The 22629-nt window shown below is 44.0% G+C and overlaps 1 protein-coding gene across 3 annotated transcripts in view; it reads left to right on the forward strand.

Annotated features, from left to right (window-relative positions):
- The window catches only part of DCBLD1 (discoidin, CUB and LCCL domain containing 1), an 89670-nt gene extending 67332 nt beyond the window's left edge, over positions 1 to 22338 (forward strand). For 2 of the 3 annotated variants that reach the window (XM_073337139.1, XM_073337138.1), the window contains exons 8-15: positions 434 to 649; positions 6425 to 6549; positions 11960 to 12107; positions 12200 to 12316; positions 13404 to 13494; positions 16160 to 16209; positions 17339 to 17458; positions 20009 to 22338. In XM_073337139.1, the coding sequence (XP_073193240.1) occupies positions 434 to 649; positions 6425 to 6549; positions 11960 to 12107; positions 12200 to 12316; positions 13404 to 13494; positions 16160 to 16209; positions 17339 to 17458; positions 20009 to 20523 (1382 nt within the window). In that variant the 3' untranslated portion in view covers positions 20524 to 22338. The remainder of the gene's footprint in view (positions 1 to 433; positions 650 to 6424; positions 6550 to 11959; positions 12108 to 12199; positions 12317 to 13403; positions 13495 to 16159; positions 16210 to 17338; positions 17459 to 20008) is intronic. The other variant, XM_073337140.1, reaches the window with a different exon arrangement.
- The last annotated feature ends 291 nt before the right edge of the window (positions 22339 to 22629 follow it).

Here is a 22629-nt window from a genome sequence, read left to right on the forward strand (position 1 = left end):
GGTGTGAGGTCTTTTTTAGGAGTGGTGGGTGAAATTCTGTGGCCTGCATTGTGCAGGAGGTCAGACTAGATGATCATAATGGTCCCTTCTGGCCTAAATATCTATGAATCTATGAAAGCCAGGAAGAACACAAATGCATGTGGTTGAGAAGCCATGATGTGATAATATTATATCTATGGTGCTGGTACATGAATGGAGTTCCACTTCCATTCTGAGGGAGGTGGGACTGAGACTGGGTGAAGGAGTGGGAACATAGTAATCTGATACTGGATTGCCTGCTGCAAACATTATGCCTAACGGATGGCAGCACAGGAGGGAGAAACAGCAGGAAGGAGAATTATATGAGCTGGTTGTTGTGGGTGGCCTTGGTGGGATATGCTGGGAAAATGCAAGTTGACTCTTCCATCTCTCTCTGTATCGGAATTCCTTCTAGGTTGCAATAAATCCTTGAGTCTGGAAGATGGATTCATCCCCAACAGCCATATTACAGCATCGTCCTCTTGGGAAGAGACCAGTGAAATTGGGGAAAGTGTTCAGTGGTCTCCTGACAAGGCCTGGCTTCAAGTCCAAGGGATTTCATGGGCTTCCAACCATAGCAGCCACCGGGAGTGGTTGGAAATAGACTTGGGAGAGAAAAAGAGAATAACGGGTAAGTTACCTACTGAATAACATGGCTGGTTCCCAAGCCAGAGGCATAAGTTCTGCTTTGAGTGATGTCCCTGTGGACGCTCCATTTTAGGTGTTGGTGTATCCCTGCGCTTTTAATGAGAGATTTATGGTAGCAGTGCCCGGTTGGGTCTCACATGCGCAGTCCCCATCTCGCACCGCTTCAGGCGGTTCACTAGCACTGTGCAACCAACCCTTCCTCAGTTCTTTCTCTACCACCTTTGGCTATGAGTCAGATGGACTATAATCTGTGAAATCCATTGCCATTTTGGGGTCGGTAATCTTTTAAAATTCCATGGCATGTATTTATATAAAGAGCATCTCGAAAGTTTCCTAACCATATAATTTAAATCTGTCTTGTGAAATCTCTTCCTGCATTGGTGCTGGAGTTCTTTATAAATACACCTTGCATGTAACAACACTGATTGGTTGACTGTGTAGCCTGGTATTAATCTAAGCTTTAAAGTACACCTTTCACAAAAAACAAGTTCTTTATTTAGGTGGTTACTTAGAGTTAATTAAGAAGGTGAAACACACACAGAAACTTTAAGCTTTAGTTAATACAGATATTATTGAAACCGTAGAAAAATCAATACACGTTAAGTAGAAGAATAAGATTAAGTACAGTAAAGTGCATTACTTATAATCTTACATTGTGCATACTTGCAATCTTATGGAGACCATTAGAACCAAAGATAGAAGAAACAGTGGAGCACACTACAAGAGGAAATTGCTGGGCCAGGCTTCCTGCCTGACTGCCCATGCCATTATCCCAGTGTCCCAATAGAGATGGGTTTGACAACCCTTTCAGCGCCTTTTTTCATTCCATCCACATACATCTGGGACCATATCTGATCAAGTCTCAGATCCCTATTTATATTTGGTATTCCAGGAGACCAATTTTAGGGTTCTGGTTGTTCATGTGTGGTATTCTGGTTGACCATAATTACATTTCTGACAGTTAACCCAATCATTCATGTCAGTCACAGAATCATAGAATATCAGGGTGGCAGGGACCTCAGGAGGTCATCTAGTCCAACTCACTGCTCAAAGCAGGACCAATCCCCAACTAAAGTATTCCAGCCAGGGCTTTGTCAAGCCTGACCTTAAAAAACTTCAAAGGAAGGAGATTCCATCACCTCCCTAGGTAAGGCATTCCAGTGCTTCACCACCCTCCTAGTGAAAAAGTTTTTCCTAATATCCAACCTAAACCTCCCCCACTGCAACTTGAGACCATTATTCCTTGTTCTGTCATTGCTACTACTGAGAACAGTCTAGAGCCATCCTCTTTGGAATCCCCTTTCAGGTAGTTGAAAGCAGCTATCAAATCCCCCCTCATTCTTCTCTCCCTCAGACTAAACAATCCCAGTGCCCTCAGCCTCTCCTCATAAGTCGTGTTCCAGTCCCCTAATCATTTTTGTTGCCCTCCACTGGACATTTTCCAATTTTTTCACATCCTTCTTGTAGTGTGGGGCCCAAAACTGGACACAGTACTCCAGATGAGGCCTCACCAATGTCGAACAGAGGGGAATGATCACGTCCCTCAATCTGCTGGCAATGCCCCTGCTTATACAGCCCAAAATGCCATTGGCCTTCTTGGCAACAAGGGCATACTGTTGACTCCATATCCAGCTTCTCGTCCACCGTCACCCCTAGGTCCTTTTCTGCAGAACTGCTGCCGAGCCATTCGGTCCCTAGTCTGTAGCGGTGCATGGGATTCTTCCGTCCTAAGTGCAGGACTCTGCACTTGTCCTTGTTGAACCTCATCAGATTTCTTTTGGCCCAATCCTCTCATTTGTCTAGGTCCCTCTGTATCCTATCCCTACCTGCCAGCGTATCTACCTCTCTTCCCAGTTTAGTGTCATCTGCAAACTTGCTGAGGGTGCAGTCCATGCCATCCTCCAGATCATTAATGAAGATATTGAACAAAACCAGCCCGAAGACCGACCCTTGGGGCACTCCACTTGATACCGGCTGCCAACTAGACGTGGAGCCATTGATCACTACCCGTTGAGCCCGACAATCTAGCCAGCTTTCTATCCACCTTATAGTCCATTCATCCAGCTCATACTTCTTTAACTTGCTGGCAAGAATGCTGTGGGAGACTGTGTCAAAAGCTTTGCTAGAGTCAAGGAACACCTCCACTGCTTTCCCCTCATCCACAGAGCCAGTTATCTCATCGTAGAAGGCAATTAGATTCAGAATTGATTTCTTGAGGACCTGCTTCGTGATTTTTCCAGGGACTGAGGTGAGGCTGACTGGCCTGTAGTTCCCCAGATCCTCCTTCTTCCCTTTTTTAAAGATTGGCACTACATTAGCCTTTTTCCAGTCTTCCGGGACTTCCCCCGATCGCCATGAGTTTTCAAAGATAATGGCCAATGGCTCTGCAATCACATCCGCCAACTCCTTTAGCACTCTCGGATGCAGCGCATCCGGCCCCGTGGACTTGTGCTCGTCCAGTTTTTCTAAATAGTCCCGAACCACTTCTTTCTCCACAGAGGGCTGGTCACCTCCTCCCCATGCTGTGCTGCTCAGTGCAGCAGTCTGGGAGCTGACCTTGTTTGTGAAGACCGAGGCAAAAAAAGCATTGAGTACGTTAGCATTTTCCACATCCTCTGTCACTAAGTTGCCTCCCTCATTTAGTAAGGGGCCTGCACTTTCCTTGACTTTCTTCTTGTTGCTAACATACCTGAAGAAACCGTTCTTGTTACTCTTAACATCTCTTGCTAGCTGCAACTCTAGGTGTGATTTGGCCTTCCTGATTTCACTCCTGCATCCCCGAGCAATATTTTTATACTCTTCCCTGGTCATTTGTCCAGTCTTCCGCTTCTTGTAAGCTTCTTTTTTGTGTTTAAGATCAGCAAGGATTTCACTGTTAAGCCAAGCTTGTCACCTGCCATATTTACTATTCTTTCTACACATTGGGATGGTTTGTCCCTGTAACCTCAATAAGGATTCTTTAAAATACAGCCAGCTCTCCTGGACTCCTTTCCCTCTCATATTATTCTCCCAGGGGATCCTGCCCATCAGTTCCCTGAGGTTGTCAAAGTCTGCTTTTCTGAAGTCCAGGGTCCGTATTCTGCTGCTCTCCTTTCTACCCTGTGTCAGGATCCTGAACTCGACCATCTCATGGTCACTGCCTCCCAGGTTCCCATCCACTTTTGCTTCCCCTACTAATTCTTCCCGGTTTGTGAGCAGCAGGTCAAGAAGGGCTCTGCCCCTAGTTGGTTCCTCCAGCACTTGCACCAGGAAATTGTCCCCTACACTTCCTGGATTGTCTGTGCACCGCTGTATTGCTCTCCCAGCAGATATCAGGGTGATTGAAGTCTCCCATGAGAACCAGGGCCTGCGATCTAGTAACTTCCGTTTGTTGCCGGAAGAAAGCCTCGTCCACCTCTCCACCTGGGCTGGTGGTCTATAGCAGACTCCCACCACGACATCACCCTTGTTGCTCACACTTCTAAACTTAATTCAGAAACTCTCAAGTTTTTCTGCAGTTTCATACCAGAGCTCTGAACAGTCATACTGCTCTCTTACATACAATGCAACTCCCCCACCTTTTCTGCCCTGCCTGTCCTTCCTGAACAGTTTATATCCATCCATGACAGTACTCCAGTCATGTGAGTTATCCCACCAAGTCTCGGTTATTCCAGTCACATCGTAATTCCTTGACTGTGCCAGGACTTCCAGTTCAACCTGCTTGTTTCCCAGGCTTCTTGCATTTGTGTATAGGTACTTGAGATAACTCGCTGATCGTCCCTTTTCCTCAGTAAGAGGCAGGAGCCCTCCCCTCTCGCGCTCTCCTGCTCATGCTTCCTCCCAGTATCCCACGTCCCAACTTACCTCAGGGCTTTGATCTCCTTCCGCCGATGAACCTAGTTTAAAGCCCTCCTCACTAGGTTAGCCAGGCTGCTTGCGAAGATGCTCTTCCCTCTCTTCGTTATGTGGGGCCCGTCTCTGCCTAGCACTTCTCCTTCTTGGAATGCCATCCCATGGTCAAAGAATCCAAAGCCTTCTCTCCAGTACCACCTGCGTAGCCATTTGTTGACTTCCACGATTCGACGGTCTATACCCAGGCCTTTTCCTTCCACGGGGAGGATGGACGAGAACACCACTTGTGCCTCAAACTCCTTTATCCTTCTTCCCAGAGCCATATAGTCTGCAGTGATCCTCTCAAGGTCATTCTTGGCAGTATCATTGGTGCCCACGTGGAGAAGCAGGAAGGGGTAGCGATCTGAGGGCTTGATGAGTCTCGGCAGTCTCTCCGTCACATTGTGAATCCTAGCTCTTGGCAAGCAGCAGACTTCTTGGTTTTCCCGGTCGGGGCGGCAGATAGATGACTCAGTCCCCCGAGGAGAGAGTCCCTGAGCACCATCACCCGCCTCCTTCTCTTGGGAGCGGGGGTCGTGGAACCCCCATCCGTAGGACAGTGCATCTCATGCCTTCCAATCGGCGGAGTCTCCTTCTGTTCCCTTCCCTCAGATGTATCATCTGGTCCACTTTCCGCATTAGTATCTGTGGAGAGAACATGAAAACGGTTACTTACCTGTATCTGCGTTGCTGGTACGTGGACACTCCCCTTTCTTCTTCTGGAGATCACATGCTGCCAAATTTCTTCACCGTCCTCCTGTCCCCACTGCGCAGCCTGCTCTGAATCTTCAGAATGTCGTGTCCGTAGAAGCATATCCTGACGTCTGTCCAGGAAATCTTCAGTTTCTCTTGTGCAACGCAGGGTCGATAGTTGTTTCTCCAGACCTTGAACCTTCTCTTCCAATAAGGAGACCAGCTTGCACTTTGTACAGACAAAGTCACTTCTGTCCTGTGGAAGAAAGACAAAAATGGCACATCCAGTGCAGGTCACAACAGCTGAATGCTCCCCATCCATATTACCTTCCTTCTACGAGCTTCCTCAGGAGTTGTAGTAACTACTCAGAGAAGTCAGCAAGATGTACACCTCAGTGGGCTCTCCCCAGGCAAACTCCCTCTGTTAGCCTCTCTGCTGTTCGCCGCTCCGCTGGTTCACAGCTGACTAGCTTTTTATAACAGTCAGGCCCCCTCAAGGCTCACCTGGAACAAAGCACTCCCAATTCACACTTTCCTACTAGTTTTCCAAGTCCCTGTCCTAGTAGTTTTGTTGTGTTAATGTGGTTAGCTTTTATTGCAAAAAGCCCCTAAGATTTTAGCAATAAAATTGTTCAATTGTGGTTTATCTGTTTATTACATGATGCACTGCTAAACTATTAAAAGATACATATTGCTAGATTTTATAACCTTAGGTCAAGCATGTATTATTTCATAACCCTGGTCAAGCACATAATACTCATGCTAACTTATGCCAACTGCAATTTCTATTAGGTGTCATTCTAAGCCCTTAATGCTTAAAACTATTGCCAAGCCTATTTTTACTACATATGTTTTGGTTCTCCTCCTCCTTACTGATACAGCTTCAATAACTTCCATTATTACTTCTATAAATATGCTTAGCAGATGGAGTATATTTTACCCAAAACTATAGACTCTCCAAGATCAGGTCAGGGGTCCACAACAGAAGCCATGGAATTCACAATATAAAACTCATTTTCTTCCGCCAGCCTGTTGGCTTTTTTTGAACTCCAAAGTTAGAGAGGTGAATTAACAGTTCTTTTAGACAGACCTGTACCTTTATTTTTAACCCACTTCCTTTTTGAGTTGTGTATGAAAATGTTCCTTTAAAAAAAAAAAAAAACCTAACAAAATATGTTTTTTCTTTTGTTACAAGGGATTAGGACTACAGGATCCACTATGCTGAAGTTTAACTTTTATGTAAAGACTTTTATTATGAACTATAAAAATAACAACTCAAAATGGAGAACTTACAAAGGAATCCTAAGCAATGAAGAAAAGGTAAAAGGAGGTGAAGGGGGGATGGGAACACAAGACAGAATTCTCTAAGATGCTTTGATATTGAAAGAAAGATTTTCACTGTCATGAAAGATTAATCAGTCTTCATCAGTGTAACTGCATCAATGTAATTTACTGGTGCAGTATGTCTGTGGGCTTATCTACACACAAAAGTGACCCCAGGTTAAGCAAAGGTGTTATTTAAAACTAATATAGATAAACTGGTGCAAAAAGTCTGTGTGGCCACTGTTGGGGGTTAGCTCAAGGAATCGGTGTATACAAAACCAAAATACGTGCTCTTAAGCCAAAATAAATGTCCACGCAGGAGTTTGCACAAGTTTAACTTAAATCGATTAAAAACTAAAATGAAAGCAGTGCAGATATCTCATGTAAACAAGGCCTACATTAGAGGGTCGCACTGATGTAACTACCTTGAATTTCCTTGTTGGTCTACTCTGAACAAATCCCAAGAGCCTGCTCCTGAGTGTCCTCTCATTATTTTCAGTGGAACATGTGGGAGCTCAGCATGTTGCAGTACCAGGCCCTAACTGAGCATCAGTTCTCATTATAATCAAAATCTTGCTGTAGAGGGGTCTTTATAGATCCTAAAATTCTGAATCGAGAAAGTGGGTTCTTATTACTTCCACGTATCCTGCTTTAAATCGTTTGGAGAGAAATTTCAGTTGCACAATGTGGATTTCCTCAGGATTTTTAATATCCTACAACCTCAGTTTTTTGCCTGCAGTGAAAAATGGGTACAGTAACGGCTCTGAGCTGTGCAAACTAGATATTTAAAGTTTGCGGGTTTGCACTATTCCACAATGATAATTCTTAAGTTTTTAAAAATTGACTTGATTGTTTTTAAATTCCACATGAATCAAAGTTTCCTTAGGGTAAACTTCTGACTGGTTCTACGTTACTCCATCATTTAAAAAAAAATCTCATAAGAAGCTGTTATACATGATCTTAAATAGAATTAATTCAGCTAGGGTTTCCGGTTTATACAATTTTCATTTAAACAAACTAATAAAAAGGTCCACTTGTAGAATAGGCTGCTGATGAGGCAGATTTTGTAAATACAATGAAGAGAACCTAATCCAACAGTTCTTCTTCGAGTAGTGTCCCTATGGGTCCTCCACTCTGTGTGCTCATCCCTGCGCTGCTGATTGGCGAACTTCGGTAGCAGCGTCTGTTGGGCCCACGCACATGCTCTCTTTCTCCCCCTGCTGCGCCATGAGGCTAGCCGGTGAGTGCAGGCTAACCATCCTCAGTTCCTTCTCAACTGCCCCTGGCTAGGGATGGAACCTTTAGCTGTCCATTAGCAGATTGTTAACTCGCCTTTTCATTTGAAAATCTTTAGCTTTTAGAAATCTTTTAGCTTTCTTCTGACTCTTTATTTGGCTGTGCCTAAAAGAAGAAAGAGAAGACTTCATTCTCGTGTTACCCTTCTCCAAGGCTGGAGGGGTCATGCCCAGCTCTCTGGGCTTCAAGTGTCACACTTGCAGTGAGGTGATCCCAGTCATGGACAAGCTCTCCCAGTGCACTCGCTGCCTTCGTGAGGGCCAACCGAGATCCTGCAAGGACAGAGAGCGCCACCAGAAAATCATCTTCATGGAGGTGGCTCTCCGACCCCAGCCCTCCAGCAGGTGTGACCCTTCCCCTCAGCCTTCAACTTCGAAGGATAGTGGGTCGAAGAAACGGTCCAGGGACCCCTCTCACAAGTTGAAAAAGAGAGCAGGAAGTCCCCTGAACGAGCCCAGGAATAGCTGAAAGTGATCACCATCCTGCTTGTTGTCCTCTGCGCCGCCAGCACAGAGATCATCTAGCACCCAAGCCTCATGGCAACCATCGTTGTCTGGTACCGTTGATAGGCCCACGGACTATTTGGGCACAGGCATTGACTCTTGGGCACAGAGAGAGAATGGAAAACATCCCGGTACGCAAGCTGACAGTACCACCAGCAGCACTGGGCCATCTGGCACTGGAGAGATCAGTATGGGTGAGGTCCCCATTACGTGTCCTCGAGTTGAGAAATCTCCTCAAATCTCCTCGAGTTGAGAATGGTCAGGAATGCCTGAACCCATTTCTTCCCGCTGATAACAGGATCACATACAAAAATCCTGACAGACAACAGAGCCCACATGTATTATATCAACCATCAAGGAGGAGCCAGATCACCCTCCCTACGTACAGAGGCCATGAAACTATGGAACTGGGGCACCTCTCACAACATCACCTTGTCCGCGGCGTACCTCCCGGGCACGCAAAACTCGATAGCGGACAAGCCCAGTCACAAATTCCTATATGACCACAAGTGGGAGATGCACCCGGCAGTACTTCACAACTTGTTCACACAGTGAACACCGTCCACAGATCTGTTTTCCAATTACCAGAACAAGAAATGTATGCAATACTGTCCCAGAGCAGGGATTGGACAGCACGCTCAGGGCAATGCTCTCCTTCCCCTGTGGGATAAGGGCCTTCTTTTCCCCTTCCCTCCATTTCCTCTTCTGCTGAAGGGTCTGCTAAAGATAAAGAGGGGACGGAGCTTACATAATTTTGATTGCTCCCACATGGCCGCGACAGACCTGGTACCCTTACCTGATGCAGCTCGTGATGTGCCCACTGATCTCCGTTCTGTCCACTTCGCACTGTCTCTCTCAGGGTGTTCCACACATTCCAACCTGGGGATCCTCTGCCTCAAAGCATGGCTCCTACATGGTCACAGCTCAAAAGAAGCACAGGAGGTTCTACTGCACAGCAGAAAGTCCTCCACACAATGCACTTACCTGCAGAAATGGTTCGGGTTCCAGTTTTGGTGCATGTCTCAACAAATCTCCCTGGTGTCAGCAACTCTTCCACATATTCTGGAATATGCCCTGACCCTGAAAAAATAGGGGTTATCCCTGAGCTCTCTCAGGGTCCACCTAGCAACTATTACAGTATTTCACCAGCCCATAGAGAGGTGCTCAGTACTATCGCACCCAACCATTAAAAGGCTCCTTAAGGGAATGTCATAAATATAAAGGGAAGGGTAATCACCTTTCTGTATACAGAACTATAAAATCCCTCCTGGCCAGAGGCAAAACCCTTTCACCTGTAAAGGGTTAAGAAGCTAAGATAACCTTGCTGGCACCTGACCAAAATGACCAATGAGGAGACAAGTTACTTTCAAAGCTGGAGGGGGTGGAACAAAGGGTCTATCTGTCTGTGTGAGGCTTTTGCTGGGAACAGAACAGGAATGGAGTATTAGAACTTGTTAGTAAGTAATCTAGCTAGAAATGCGTTAGATTTCCTTTTGTTTAAATGTCTGGTAGATAAGCTGTGCTGAATGGAATGTATATTCCTGGTTTTGTGTCTTTTTGTAACTTAAGGTTTTGCCTAGAGGGATTCTCTGTGTTTTGAATCTGATTACCCTGTAAGGTATTTACCATCCTGATTTTACAGAGGTGATTCTTTTACTTTTTTCTTTAATTAAACTTCTTCTTTTAAGATCCTGATTGCTTTTTCATTGTTCTTAAGATCCAAGGGTTTGGATCTGTGTTTACCTATGCAAATTGGTGAGGATTTTTATCAAGCCTTCCCCAGGACAGGGGGTGTAGGGTTTGGGGGGGATATTTTGGGGGGAAGACGTCTCCAAGTGGGCTCTTTCCCTGTTCTTTGTTTAACACGCTTGGTGGTGGCAGCATAGGGTTCAAGGACAAGGCAAAGTTTGTACCTTGAGGAAGTTTTTAACCTAACCTGGTAAGAATAAGCTTAGGGGGTCTTTCATGCAGGTCCCCACATGTGTACCCTAGAGTTCAGAGTGGGGAAGGAACCTTGACAGAGAATAACAAACCTCTTCCCTCAACCTCGACTTCCTATCCCCTCAGGACCTAAACCTGGTGCTGAAAGGACTGACCAGGCTCCCCCTTTGAACCTATGGCTACCTGTTCACTAGCATACCAATCGATGAAAACAGCTTTTCTGATTGCAGTTACCTTGGCTAGAAGAATAGGGGAAATAGCAGCTCTGATGGCGTATCCCCCGTACAGTGTTTTTCCCTGACAAGGTTACACTTAGGCCGCATCCAAGGTTCATCTCTAAAGTTACCTCCTTGTTTGACATGAATCAGTCTATTTCCCTTCCCACCTTCTACCCCAAGCCTCACCAAGACAATAGGGAGGCCATACTCCATACCTTAGATGTTATGAGAGCCCTTGCATTCTACCTCAATAGGACAAAGGCCTTCAGGAAGTCCCCTAGACTGTTCCTCTCTATGGCAGAAAGGTGTAAGGGCTCAGCGATATCAGCCCAAAGACTCTCTATGTGGGTCTTGAATTGAATCAGACAGTGCTACCAAATTCATAACATGACCCCTCTGGACTCGATCTGTACACATTCCATGAGATCAATCTCCTCATCTGTCACCTTCCTCAGGAATGTCCCCATCTCAGAGATCTACAGAGCAGCGACATGGGCCTCAGCCAACACCTTTGCAGAACATTACACAATCACCAGGAACTCTTCCTCTGGTGCCATCTTTGGCTCCACAGTACTGTCATCTGTGACAAACCTGACTCCGAAGTCCCAGGCCTCCAAGTGGGGCACTGCTCAGGAGTCACTTAGAATGGAGCACCCATGGGGACACTACTCGAAGAAGAAGTTACTCACCTTGTGCAGTAACGATGGTTCATCGATCTGTGTCCCACTATGGGCGTTCCACTACCCGCCCTTCTCTCCTCTATTTCTGAGTTCTCATTGACTCTGCGGCCACGAAGGAACTGAGGATGGTTAGCCAGCATGTGCTGGCTAGCCTCGTGGCGCAGCACGAGGAGAGACAGCACACGTGTGGGCCGAACAGACACTGCTACCAAAGTTCTCCAGTCAGCAGTGCAGGGGTGCAGATACACCTACAGTGGATCAGCCATAGGGGGACACACATCTTGAAGAACCATCGTTACGGCACAAGGTGATAACTTCTTTTTGGTCACTCATTGAGATTTTGCTGAAGAAAAGAAGTAGTCTACAAAACGTTTTTCATGATTTGATTTCAATAAAAAGTTTTGTTTTGCTTTTGATGCAGGAGGGATTGTTAATTCAAACACAGTAGCATGCATTAGCACAATGCTGATCAGAAAATGAAAATGGCAAGTCTTATTTCTTTGTCCAAGCTGAATTAAGCGCAAAATGTGAACTTTAGCAAAAACTGTAAAGTAAATTTCTTTTAAAATTTACTTCTAATAGTCTTAAACACAACAACACAGACTACTTCTAATAGTCTTAAACACAACAAAACTGCAACACAGTTTAAGATATTTTTGAATGAGTTTTAGGTTGACAAGCGTCCCTCTTTAAATGTAGGATGTTCTGTATTTTTAACAAACTCACTCTGAAAACAGAGCAATTAAAGAGTTTGTGCTTTACGTTGCAGGTATTCCAAGGCAACTCTAATTATGGGGACCTAGTACGCAATAATTTTATCCCTCCTATAGTGGCCCGATATGTGCGGATCATTCCACAGACCTGGCACCAAAGAATAGCATTGAAGGTGGAGATGATTGGTTGTCGAATAACGCAAGGTAAGTGGTAAGCAATACTTTCTGGAGCCCAGTGGAGCAATGGAATCCCAAAACCCACGACAGCTCAGTTGTTTTCCCTTTTCCTTTTGCAGCTAACAACTCATTTACTCACCCAATGTGGCAAAGACCAAGTCAAAGCACAGGTGTAGCAGTTGGAAAAGAAGACAGAACCATCACAGAACCCATCCCGTCAGAAGACACTAGCTTAGGTAACACTAGAACAGTACAGTCTTTCTAAAGTGTGCCATCTTTTTGAGAGGTGTACTTCCTGTTCTACCAGGCATCTACACTTTGCCAGATCCAACTGTTCCCATCTCATCAGTGTTCTTTAATGGTTATCTTCAAATGTGAGGGTGAGGGGAATCCTCTTTGCTTCTTTATGAAGGATAAAGAGAATTTGAAATCCTTAAATTTTTTTTTTTAAACCTTCTATATATCAGGTATTACCGTCCCTATTTTGTCTCCTTTGATGGACTTAGAAAAGTAGATTGATATCTTGCTCAGACCTTTGAAGGGTCAGTGATGTTGATTTTTTCTTTTTTTTTAAACAAAACTTTTTTTTCAGATGTTTTTCAGGTGTTTGACTCTAACGGAAGTAACTGATACCAGTGGGCTCAGACAGGCATTTGCCAGTGGATTTCAAAGATATTTAATGATAGCAGGGGATGGAGAGACTCAGGACTCTTCTTCAACCTTTCCCTGACCTGTCTTTTCCCCACCTCTGGCTCCTTGTCACTGTCCTGTTCTCTTTGTCTACCCAGCTCCAGTCTCACTTTACAGGTTTCTCATCCCTGTCTCCTTGCCTAGTCAGTTCTAGTCTCCCCCTCCAGGCTCTTCCTCCAGTCTGTTTCTCTCCCTTCCCCCTAAGACTGGTTCCTAGTCCTGCTCTCCCTCCCTGAGTTCATTCTGTATGAGTCCCCTCTCCCCCACAAAGTTACTAGCAATTGAAAATAGGGTCTTTATAATGGGAAGTGTCAGGCAACCTTAATAGGTGGTACTACCAGCCCAGACTATAATAAGAAAGAATTTTACCTTTGGAAGGATGTATACAGGTATTGAGCAACACAGAGACCTAGAGAAAATGTATTTGGGATCAATACAGCTGCACCTATTTACATCAAATCTAAATTTGGCTCACGGCCTCCTGCGGTATTGTGCCTTCACGTTCTCATGCACTCTCGAATCAAGATGTTTATCATCTATTCATTTTCAGGGTATTCTCCTAAAACAAAACATACCTAGCTCTGGAAACCTGTACCCGTGTTACCTTTATTTTTTATTTTTTTTTCCCTGCAGGGTTAAAACTTACAGCTATAGTTGTCCCGGTCCTAGTTGGGCTGTGTCTGTTCCTGCTCTCTGGGATTTGTATCTGTGCAGTCATACGAAAGTAAGAGCTTTTATTTTTCATCATCTAAATTAAAAGAGCTGCAGTGGCATAGCTCGGGGGTTCTCAACCTTTTGCTTTCTGAGCCCCCCTCAACATGCTATAAAAATTCCATGGCTCAGCTGTGCCACAACTGTTTTTCTGCATACAAAAGCCAGGGCCAGCGTTAATGGGAAACAAGCAGGGCAATTGCCTGGGGCCCCATGCCGTAGGTAGCCCTGTGAAGCTAAGGACTTGTCTACGCGGGCACTTTACAGCGCTGCAACTTTCTTGCTCAGGGCTGTGAAAAACCGCGCCCTTGAGTGCAGCAAGTTTCAGCGCTGTAAAGTGCCGGTGTAGACAGTGCTGGACGGAGACGGGCCCCTCATGGAGGTGGGTTTTTTAGTGTGCTGGGAGAGCTCTCTCCCAGCGCTCTGCCGCGACCACACAAGCCATGTAGTAGCACTTTAACGTTGCCAGTGTAGACTAGCCAAATACAGAGGTGATGTAAAATAGCACCCTTTACGCTAGCTCAGATTCCTATGTAATTGGTTAATCTGCTCAAACCTACTTACCCCCATTTACTGACTAATAACGGCGTCTAGGCTGGTGTAACTTGCACACCTAGGAACCAAAAGAAAGTAGAGTGGAAGCTATTTTAATTGTTGTCTCGTCCCCATCTTATTGGTGGTGTTGCTACATTCATCTCTGCTGGTTCCTTGATATGTGAATTAGACCAGCTTTGACTCAGTGGGCCAAATTCAGAGCTGCCATGTAAGGGAGTGCATAAAACACATGTTGGGAAGTAAAGCTCAGCAGCTGTCACAGACGTTGAGAGGGCTGGAAAAAGGTAAATTTCACTCGCTTAGACTCCCCCATGTCTTCCATTAATTTGAGCTCTGCCCGGTGGATACAAATGTCAGCAGATGAAGTTTGGGGGTAGGGACAAAGTTCCCTTTGACATCACCTCCCTATGAAAAGGGTTTGCATCTCCTCAGAGTCCAGTACCAAATCTAGGGTTTCTAACAACTGTGCAAAGAATTCAGGATAGCAATCCTAACACAACCAGGAAGATAACATCCGAGCTGGCATACAGGGACATGAACAAACCAAATGAATTGCTAAGAGATCACCATTTTCCAGTGCCTTTTCCCAGCTCAAACAGCTGTGGGGAAACAAATGTAACAAGTGTCAGAGTAGCGGCCGTGTTAGTCTGTATCCGCAAAAAGAACAGGAGTACTTGTGGCACCTTAGAGACTAACACATTTATTAGAGCATAAGCTTTTGTGGGCTACAGCCCACTTCATCGGATGCATAGAACGGAACATATAGTTAGATATATAGAGATATATATATACATATATACAGATAAGTTGGAAGTTACCATACAAACTGTGAGAGACTAATTAGTTAAGATGCGCTATTATCAGCAGGAGAAAAAACCTTTTGTAGTGATAATCAAGATGGCCCATTTAGACAGCTGACAAGAAGGTGTGAGGATACTTAAGGAAATAGATTCAATATGTGTAACGACCCAGCCACTCCCAGTCTCTGTTCAAGCCTAAGTTAATGGTATCTAGTTTGCATATTAATTCAAGCTCAGCAGTTTCTCGTTGGTGCCTGTTTTTGAAGCTTTTCTGTTGCAAAATTGCCACCCTTAAATCTTTTACTGAGTGGCCAGAGAGGTTGAAGTGTTCTCCTACCAGTTTTTGAATGTTATGATTCCTGATGTCAGATTTGTGTCCATTTATTCTTTTACGTAGAGACTGTCCAGTTTGGCCAATGTACATGGCAGAGGGGCATTGCTGGCACATGATGGCACATATCACATTGGTAGATGTGCAGGTGAACGAGCCTCTGATAGCGTGGCTGATGTGATTAGGCCCTGTGATGGTGTCCCATGAATAGATATGTGGACACAGCTGGCAACGGGCTTTGTTGCAAGGATAGGTTCCTGGGTTAGTGGTTCTGTTGTGTAGTGGCTGGTGAGTATTTGCTTCAGGTTGGGGGGCTGTCTGTAAGCGAGGACTGGTCTGCTCCCAAGATCTGTGAGAGTGAGGGATTGTCTTTCAGGATAGGTTGTAGATCTTTGATGATGCACTGGAGCAGTTTTAGTTGGGGGCTGAAGGTGACGGCTAGTGGCGTTCTGTTATTTTCTTTGTTGGGCCTGTCCTGTACTAGGTGACTTCTGGGTACTCTTCTGGCTTTGTCAGTCTGTTTCTTCACTTCAGCAGGTGGGTATTCTAGTTTTAAGAATGCTTGATAGAGGTCTTGTAGGTGTTTGTCTCTGTCTGAGGGATTGGAGCAAATGCGGTTGTATTTTAGAGCTTGGCTGTAGACAATGGATCATGTGGTGTGTCCTGGATGGAAGCTGGAGGCATGTAGGTAAGTATAGCGGTCAGTAGGTTTCATAGGATGGTGTTTATGTGACCATTGCTTATTAGCACAGTAGTGTCCAGGAAATGGACCGCTTGTGTGGATTGGTCTAGGCTGAGGTTGATGGTGGGATGGAAATTGTAACAAGATTCAGCATTCACGTCCCCTACTGTAATAAGTGCTGTTACCCAGAAACTAATGGGGGATGATTTTCCTCACCTGGTAAACATGATGGTTCACTCCACTGACACTAAGGCATGAAGGTGAAGTGCTGTGAGGGACAAAACCTTACAAACATATTCCTGCCTTACAGGAGAGAGGCAAAAGAAGGTGCTTATGGCTCATCTGATGCACAAACCACAGGTTAGTGGAGAATCATGCTCTCTCCTTTCTATGGGTTGATGGGAAGGATCAAACAATTGAACATCAATTGCATCATTTTCCTTTCGTTTTAATTCACAGTATCACAAAGGGATTAGGGAAAATGACACCACTACTAGTGCCACCCGAAAACAGCAGGCCTAGCAATACAGTTATGTGGCGCCCACAACAGAAATGCAATTAGCAAGTGAAAGAGAGACTTTGGGTCACAAACTTTGAGAGTGTTCCCACTGGAAAAAACACCTACCCTCCAGCAAATGGCTCCTTTCCTTTCCCTCTTCTGCAGCACAGGGGTTAGCCTCTCCCTGAGGAGGCCAAGACATGGTTTTAATGTGGCTTCCTCTGCTGATCCTCTCCCTAATTCCTAAAAAAAAAAAAAAAAAAAAAAAGCCCAATAATACTGAATTGTGCTTCATTCATCATATCTGAAGAGAATATTGGCTGGGGGGTTTTGCTTTTGGAAGATGTCTGCGAACATCCTTTTGAAGTAACATCTTTTGTGTCTCAGTTGATTAGGCTGTCTAGGGCGGGTTTCATTTAGAGTAGGGAATCTGAGTTCAGCTGCTATTTAGTTCCTCTCTAGTGGAGCACCCTGCTCCTCTGCCAATTAGATGGTGAAACATCCATCTGAAACAGAAGAAAGCAAAAGAAATTAACTTCCCCTCCACTTGTCTCGGAAGTAATCTTGAAACAGACCAACACAGAATACTCTTCTCTCAACAGGTGCCAAAGGATAATACTTATCCTGTAAAGGGGGAGGGTCCGAGAGCCCAGTCTCCAGCCTAAGCCTGAAGATCTACACTGCAAGTTCATAACCCTGATGCCCGGGCCTCAGTCAACTGCAGGTGTTTTACTGAAGTGTAGACTTACCTTAAATGTTCAGGTGGATCCTGCTGCCATGCACTAAAATTTCCCTAGTGCACTTTAATTTACTCCTGTTTCAAAGCAGTGTAATTCAAAGTGTACTGGTTAGTGCACAGCAGCAGGGTCCACGCGGACACTTAGTGCACGGCAGGCTAGTGCAGGGTAGATTTACACCCCAGCTTCCGGTGAGCTAAGTGTTCATTTGGACAAGCCTTTAATGTTTTCTGCGTTCATTTATTTCTTCTAGGTTGTTGGAAACAGATCAAGCAGCCCTTTGTCAGACATCAGTCAACAGAATTTACCATCAGCTATAATAATGAAAAGGAGACTCCACAAAAGCTGGATCTAGTCACAAGTGACATGGCAGGTAACAGTTACATTCTTTGAGATAGAGTCACCTTCTTCTGGATGTATAGTATACAATGGGGAGAGGGGCAGGCAAATACTATCTGAGCAAAACTCTGGCTGCATCAAGAGTAAGCATGTGAGGCAGGACCCAAGAATTAATGTGCCTTCCCTTGTGCATTGAACTAGTGAAATGGGAGACTATATTGGAAAAATGTCCAGGAGATTTCTTAACTCTCTCTCTTCTTTTAGTTTTGAAATTAAAACTTCCCTCCATTTTGTAGAGAGAGATTTGTTTTCTCCTGGTGAAACAGTTATAATTTTAAAAAAAGAGAAGGAGGACTTGTGGCACCTTAGAGACTAACAAATTTATTTGAGCATAAGCTTCTGTATTGATAGACACAATACAAAAACCTGACTAGAATAGACTAGATTGCCATTGCTGATTGGGATTTTCTGTGTCTTTAGTCATGTTTGTATTTAATGTCTCATTTCTTCACAAAAGTTTAGTGACCTGAACAAAGAGTCAGTTTCTCCAACAGTTTGAGCTAATGCCCAACTAGAGATCCTGTTGAGACCTCTGTTCATGTCACTTAGTGTCTGAACCATTGTGGAAGCCAGGCCCCCTGAAGTCAATGTAGTTAAGTAAAACAATGATGTATTAATCTGCTGTGTTACCTTAGCTGCAACTCATTGTTTGGACAGAGCAAATTCCAGCCCTTAGTCCCTGTTTGCTTCCCAAAGGGATTCTTCATTCCTTCTCTAAGCACCTCTTGTCCCTGCCTATGTTTTCTCTGTCTGGAAAGGTTCGTGAGCCCAACCATTTTATGGGATCAGTCAGCACTGCATGGATCTTCCCTGCAAGACTAATTTGCTATCCCCAGCACCCCAAAATTCCAGCTTGCCTTTGAGATCAGTTGTCAGAGAAATGCAGTGAAGATCAAATAAAGTAAACTGTGACTAGGGTTTAATTTGAATTCCATATGACACTACCATGGATGTATTGGTGCTAGCTGTAACAGGATCCTTCTGAATAAATAATGTTACGATGGTCTATAAAAAGTGTATTATATCAGAGGGGTGAATAAATATTACTTGTACATGTGGTTATGTGAGGAGATACCCTGCATGGATCCACGCTTTTTGCCTAATGGCCAATGCTTTATAGAGGGTTCCAAGCACTCATGCCATGGGGTGAAAATTTCTAAATTCTGGGGATTTATATAAGGCAATGTTTGAGATTTGGTATTTTTGTATACTGGCCTTAAAAGCAAATGGTAAAGCTGAAAAAAGTGAGTTAATCCCAGGAATGTGTGCTGAAGGCACCTCTGTAACCAGGTTGTGGAGGGCATTCACCTTAGAAATATGTTTTTTTTTAAATCCCTGATATAATTCTTCACTGTCAAATTCTCTAGTAGTTACTAGTTCCTAAAGAAATCCCAGAATGGATCAGGATATTTCATCAAATCCTATTAGGAGTTCCATGGAACTAAAGGTGGGAGTGGCATCAGAGAATTATTTGTTGTTTATTTAGTACACCAATAGTCTCAGCGCTGTACAGATAAAGACAAGACCTTCTCTGTCCCAAAGAGCTTACCGTGTAGTTTGAGATGCAAAACAAGAAGTGCCAGAGAATTTCAATGGGAGATGTAGGTCTGAATTCAGCTCATGTCAGAGAAACTGAATTGAACTTCTTAAGGACTACACCAAAATGTGGCAGTCTCTATCAGTGCTGTGTAACAGAGCTGTGCAGGTCAGTTCATCTGCAAAGAGAAGAGGACAGATTTTAGTCTCTTAGATTCAGGCTAGTGAAAATGTTGCAGTTTTCTCTTATTGTTTTTTGTTGGTTTTGTTTTTAAGTAATTTTCACCAAGGTAATCCTTTAGCAGGGGCTTTCTTGATTGGAGTTGCAAACACCCCTGTTGACACTGCAGATCCTCTGATCTTACCTCTGGCTCCTCCATGGGTCATTTGCTGGTTCTGATCCTCTTCCTGCTATCCTCCCAGATCTAGGTGACCTGTCCAGTAATCTCCTTCCTTACTGTTCCCATTGTTCCCTCGCCTCCAGCTCCAAGCCGACATTACACACTTCTCTTGACCCGTTGGACTCCAACACCTTCCTTCTAGGTTGTTGTCCCGTTCAGCTTTCTCCTTCCACTTGCCATTTGACTGGCCTAAGATTCCTTTTTAGTAATGCAGGAACTGGGGGTGGGGGAGGAGGTTAACCATCCTGTAGGCATCGCAGAGAACTTCTCACGTGTGAAAAAAATTCCTATCAACTTGATGCAAGTTCCCTTGCCAAACTTATCAAGAAGCCCATATCTTGCTGACAGTGAACTTTTATCCTCTCTCTAGAACCATAACTACCTCTGACAAATAATGATTCCTTTAGTGAATGAAAGAGGTTGGCAAGAACGGAGTTTTCTTACAATCCGAATGAGAATTCCTATTGATATAGTAGCTGGGTCTCTTAACGTTTTTAAACTCTGCTTCCTGTTACATTATATATGGTGAAATCAAACAAACCAATAGACTGTCTATATATTTTTGAGCTTTTAATGCTTCTTTCTAGATTATCAGCAGCCTCTCATGATCGGAACTGGGATGGTAGCAAGAAAAGGATCCACATTCAGACCAATGGACACAGAGGATGAGGAGAAGAAAGGTAGTTCAGAGATTGAGAACCACTATCACTGCCCGCACAGAGCTAGCCGTCATGAATATGCACTGCCCTTGACCAACCAGGAGCCTGAATATGCCACCCCTATTATAGAGAGGCATCTAGGAAGAGACAACACTTTTCCCTCTGAGAATGACTACAATGTACCTGTAATTTCTTCTGCTCATAAACATTCCCTTTCTGCTGGCAGTTTCAGTAATTCAGGTAGGACCAATGTCAGGAATGGGGACTATCAAACACCGCAGAGTCTAATAAACTATGATAAACCTAAAGTTAACAGTGTTTTGACCTCAGTGAGTACTGACTATCAGAAACCGCAAACTAATTCACTGGTGAATGAGGGTTATTCAACACCCAGAGACTGCCTAAAACCAGTAAACCAGACAGCAATGACAGCACTCTTGTGACTTGCTGTGTTGAGAGACTTGCTGCTCAAGTGAACAGTGTTACTCTATAGCTTCTGGAATGCATGTATTATAGTTTAAAAGGATTCCACTCCAGCAGCTAGAAGACCAACTCAGCCTGTGTACGTAATATTGCAGTTCTGTTGTGTTGTGACACTTGAAGACCAGAGTACACTGATAATCACGGACTATAGCAAGTGAAAATTATCAGTGAAGACTCTGCTTTCTGTAACTGATTTGTAATATGTGCAATTTGTACATAGTTTTTATTTAAGAAACATAACTGAGTTTCTTTCCATCAGTTTTGTTCTATATATTTACATGGTAGGGAAAACAGCTCTTGCAGAAATTCCTGTACAAAAAATCTTATGCTCATCTGAACTTTATTTTATCTTCTGTTATGTTAGCAGTCTTAAACTGTAATCTCCTATGGCTGTGGTGGTTCATTTCCTTTCCCACGGTAGCTGGAAATAAGGCATTTTTATAGTTTTATTCATGAAGAGTGAAAGAAATAAAACTACTTGAAGCATAAATGTGCACAAGAGGGTGTATGAGCAATTCATGGTGATGCTCAAACCAAACTTAGCAGCTACTTTTTTAGTAGCAGTTTTTACATGCTTGGATTTAATTTGATGTTAGGATGCAAGATGAGTCTGTCCATGTTATTGTGGAAAAGATTTAAACCAGTCTTAGTTCATGCAGAGTGTTTTCTGTTATGGTGATCACTGCAATGTCATCTTTTTTGGATGCATCTGTGAATCTGGCTTTTCAAGAAGTGTCTGTAGAGCTAAAATGTGAATTAGGACAATTTACAGGCAGCGTAAGTTTTAAACTTTTCATTGAACTCTTGGGTTATTTTTCTTTTAAGTTTAGAGTTTTGTCCCTTTTTGTCTGAAGTATTTGCAGACCAGACAGTGCAATGTGTATGTGGTTTGCTATGGCATTTAAAATTGTTGGAGATCACATCAGCAAAGTTGTTTTCAGATCATTTTTTTTGCTGGGAAGGTCATCCTGGGTTCTTGTTTGGGCACTATACTAGCAGTGCATTGGGACCCTTCACCCACCTGGAGCCTCCCTGAAATTAACAGGGCTCCAGGTGGATGCAGGGGCTTTCCATTGCTGTTCTCCCTGCAACACTGGGGCCTTGTTTCATACTCAGAAGCGTATTTTAAAATGTCAAGAAGCCCTACTCTTGTTGGGAGGAAGAACAATCTTGTATTGAAGGCACAGAGCTGAGAACCAATAAGTAGCTCGCAGTTCTGTTAACAGATGTGTGGCCTTGGGCAAATCACTTAGCTTCTCAGGATCTTTAGTTTCCCCATCCATAAAATGGAAATGATATTGACCAGCCTCAGAGAGCTGTAGTGAAGCTAAATTAATTGTTTGTAAAGCGCTTTGAGATCCTTGGATGGAAGGTGCTGTAAAAGTAGAAAGTATTATTACTATTATTTTATTATTATAATTTACTTAAGAACATGCCATACCTGGTCCTAAAACGAGCTCTTAACTAGTTTTCCTGTGCTCGCTTACTGTGCATGTGCTGTGGACTGGTGCAATGGCCTTCTGCTGGTGCTGAACTAAACTGTGGAGTGTGTGTGTGTGTGTGTGTGTTGGTGTGTCTCCTGTGCGGAAAAGTCAGTGTAACTATGTAGCCTTCCCATGTTGCTGTCCCTTCAATTTCTGTGAAATGGATAAAACACTTCAAGTCCTGAAGTAAAACTGCAGCAGCCTATTTGCTACACCACGTTGGGTGGTATTGTTTACTTTCTGTTGTTTATATACATGTGTAAATAAAGGACACTGACCTTTGTAACTGTGTCAGGCAGGACTGGAGTCTAGCTCTGTTTTATCATCACTTCACACCCCCACTCTTGCATATCCTGCCGGAGGAGAAATTTGACAAACACCCCAAAATAGGTGTTCCTTACTATGTGCAAAAGTAACAGTTCGGCTGCTAATGTGATTACAGGCCTTGCTAAAAAAAAAAAAATTAGCATCACCCACCTCATTGAGTCTCTTTGACCCGTAACTTTTGGGGCAGGGGAAGAGAGCCAAGGAAGAAACTAAGATTAAACTCTGTGTTGGATTTATATAATGAGTAAGGGCTGA

Source organism: Lepidochelys kempii, chromosome 3 (assembly GCF_965140265.1).
Source record: "Lepidochelys kempii isolate rLepKem1 chromosome 3, rLepKem1.hap2, whole genome shotgun sequence".
Lineage (NCBI taxonomy): Eukaryota > Metazoa > Chordata > Testudines > Cheloniidae > Lepidochelys > Lepidochelys kempii.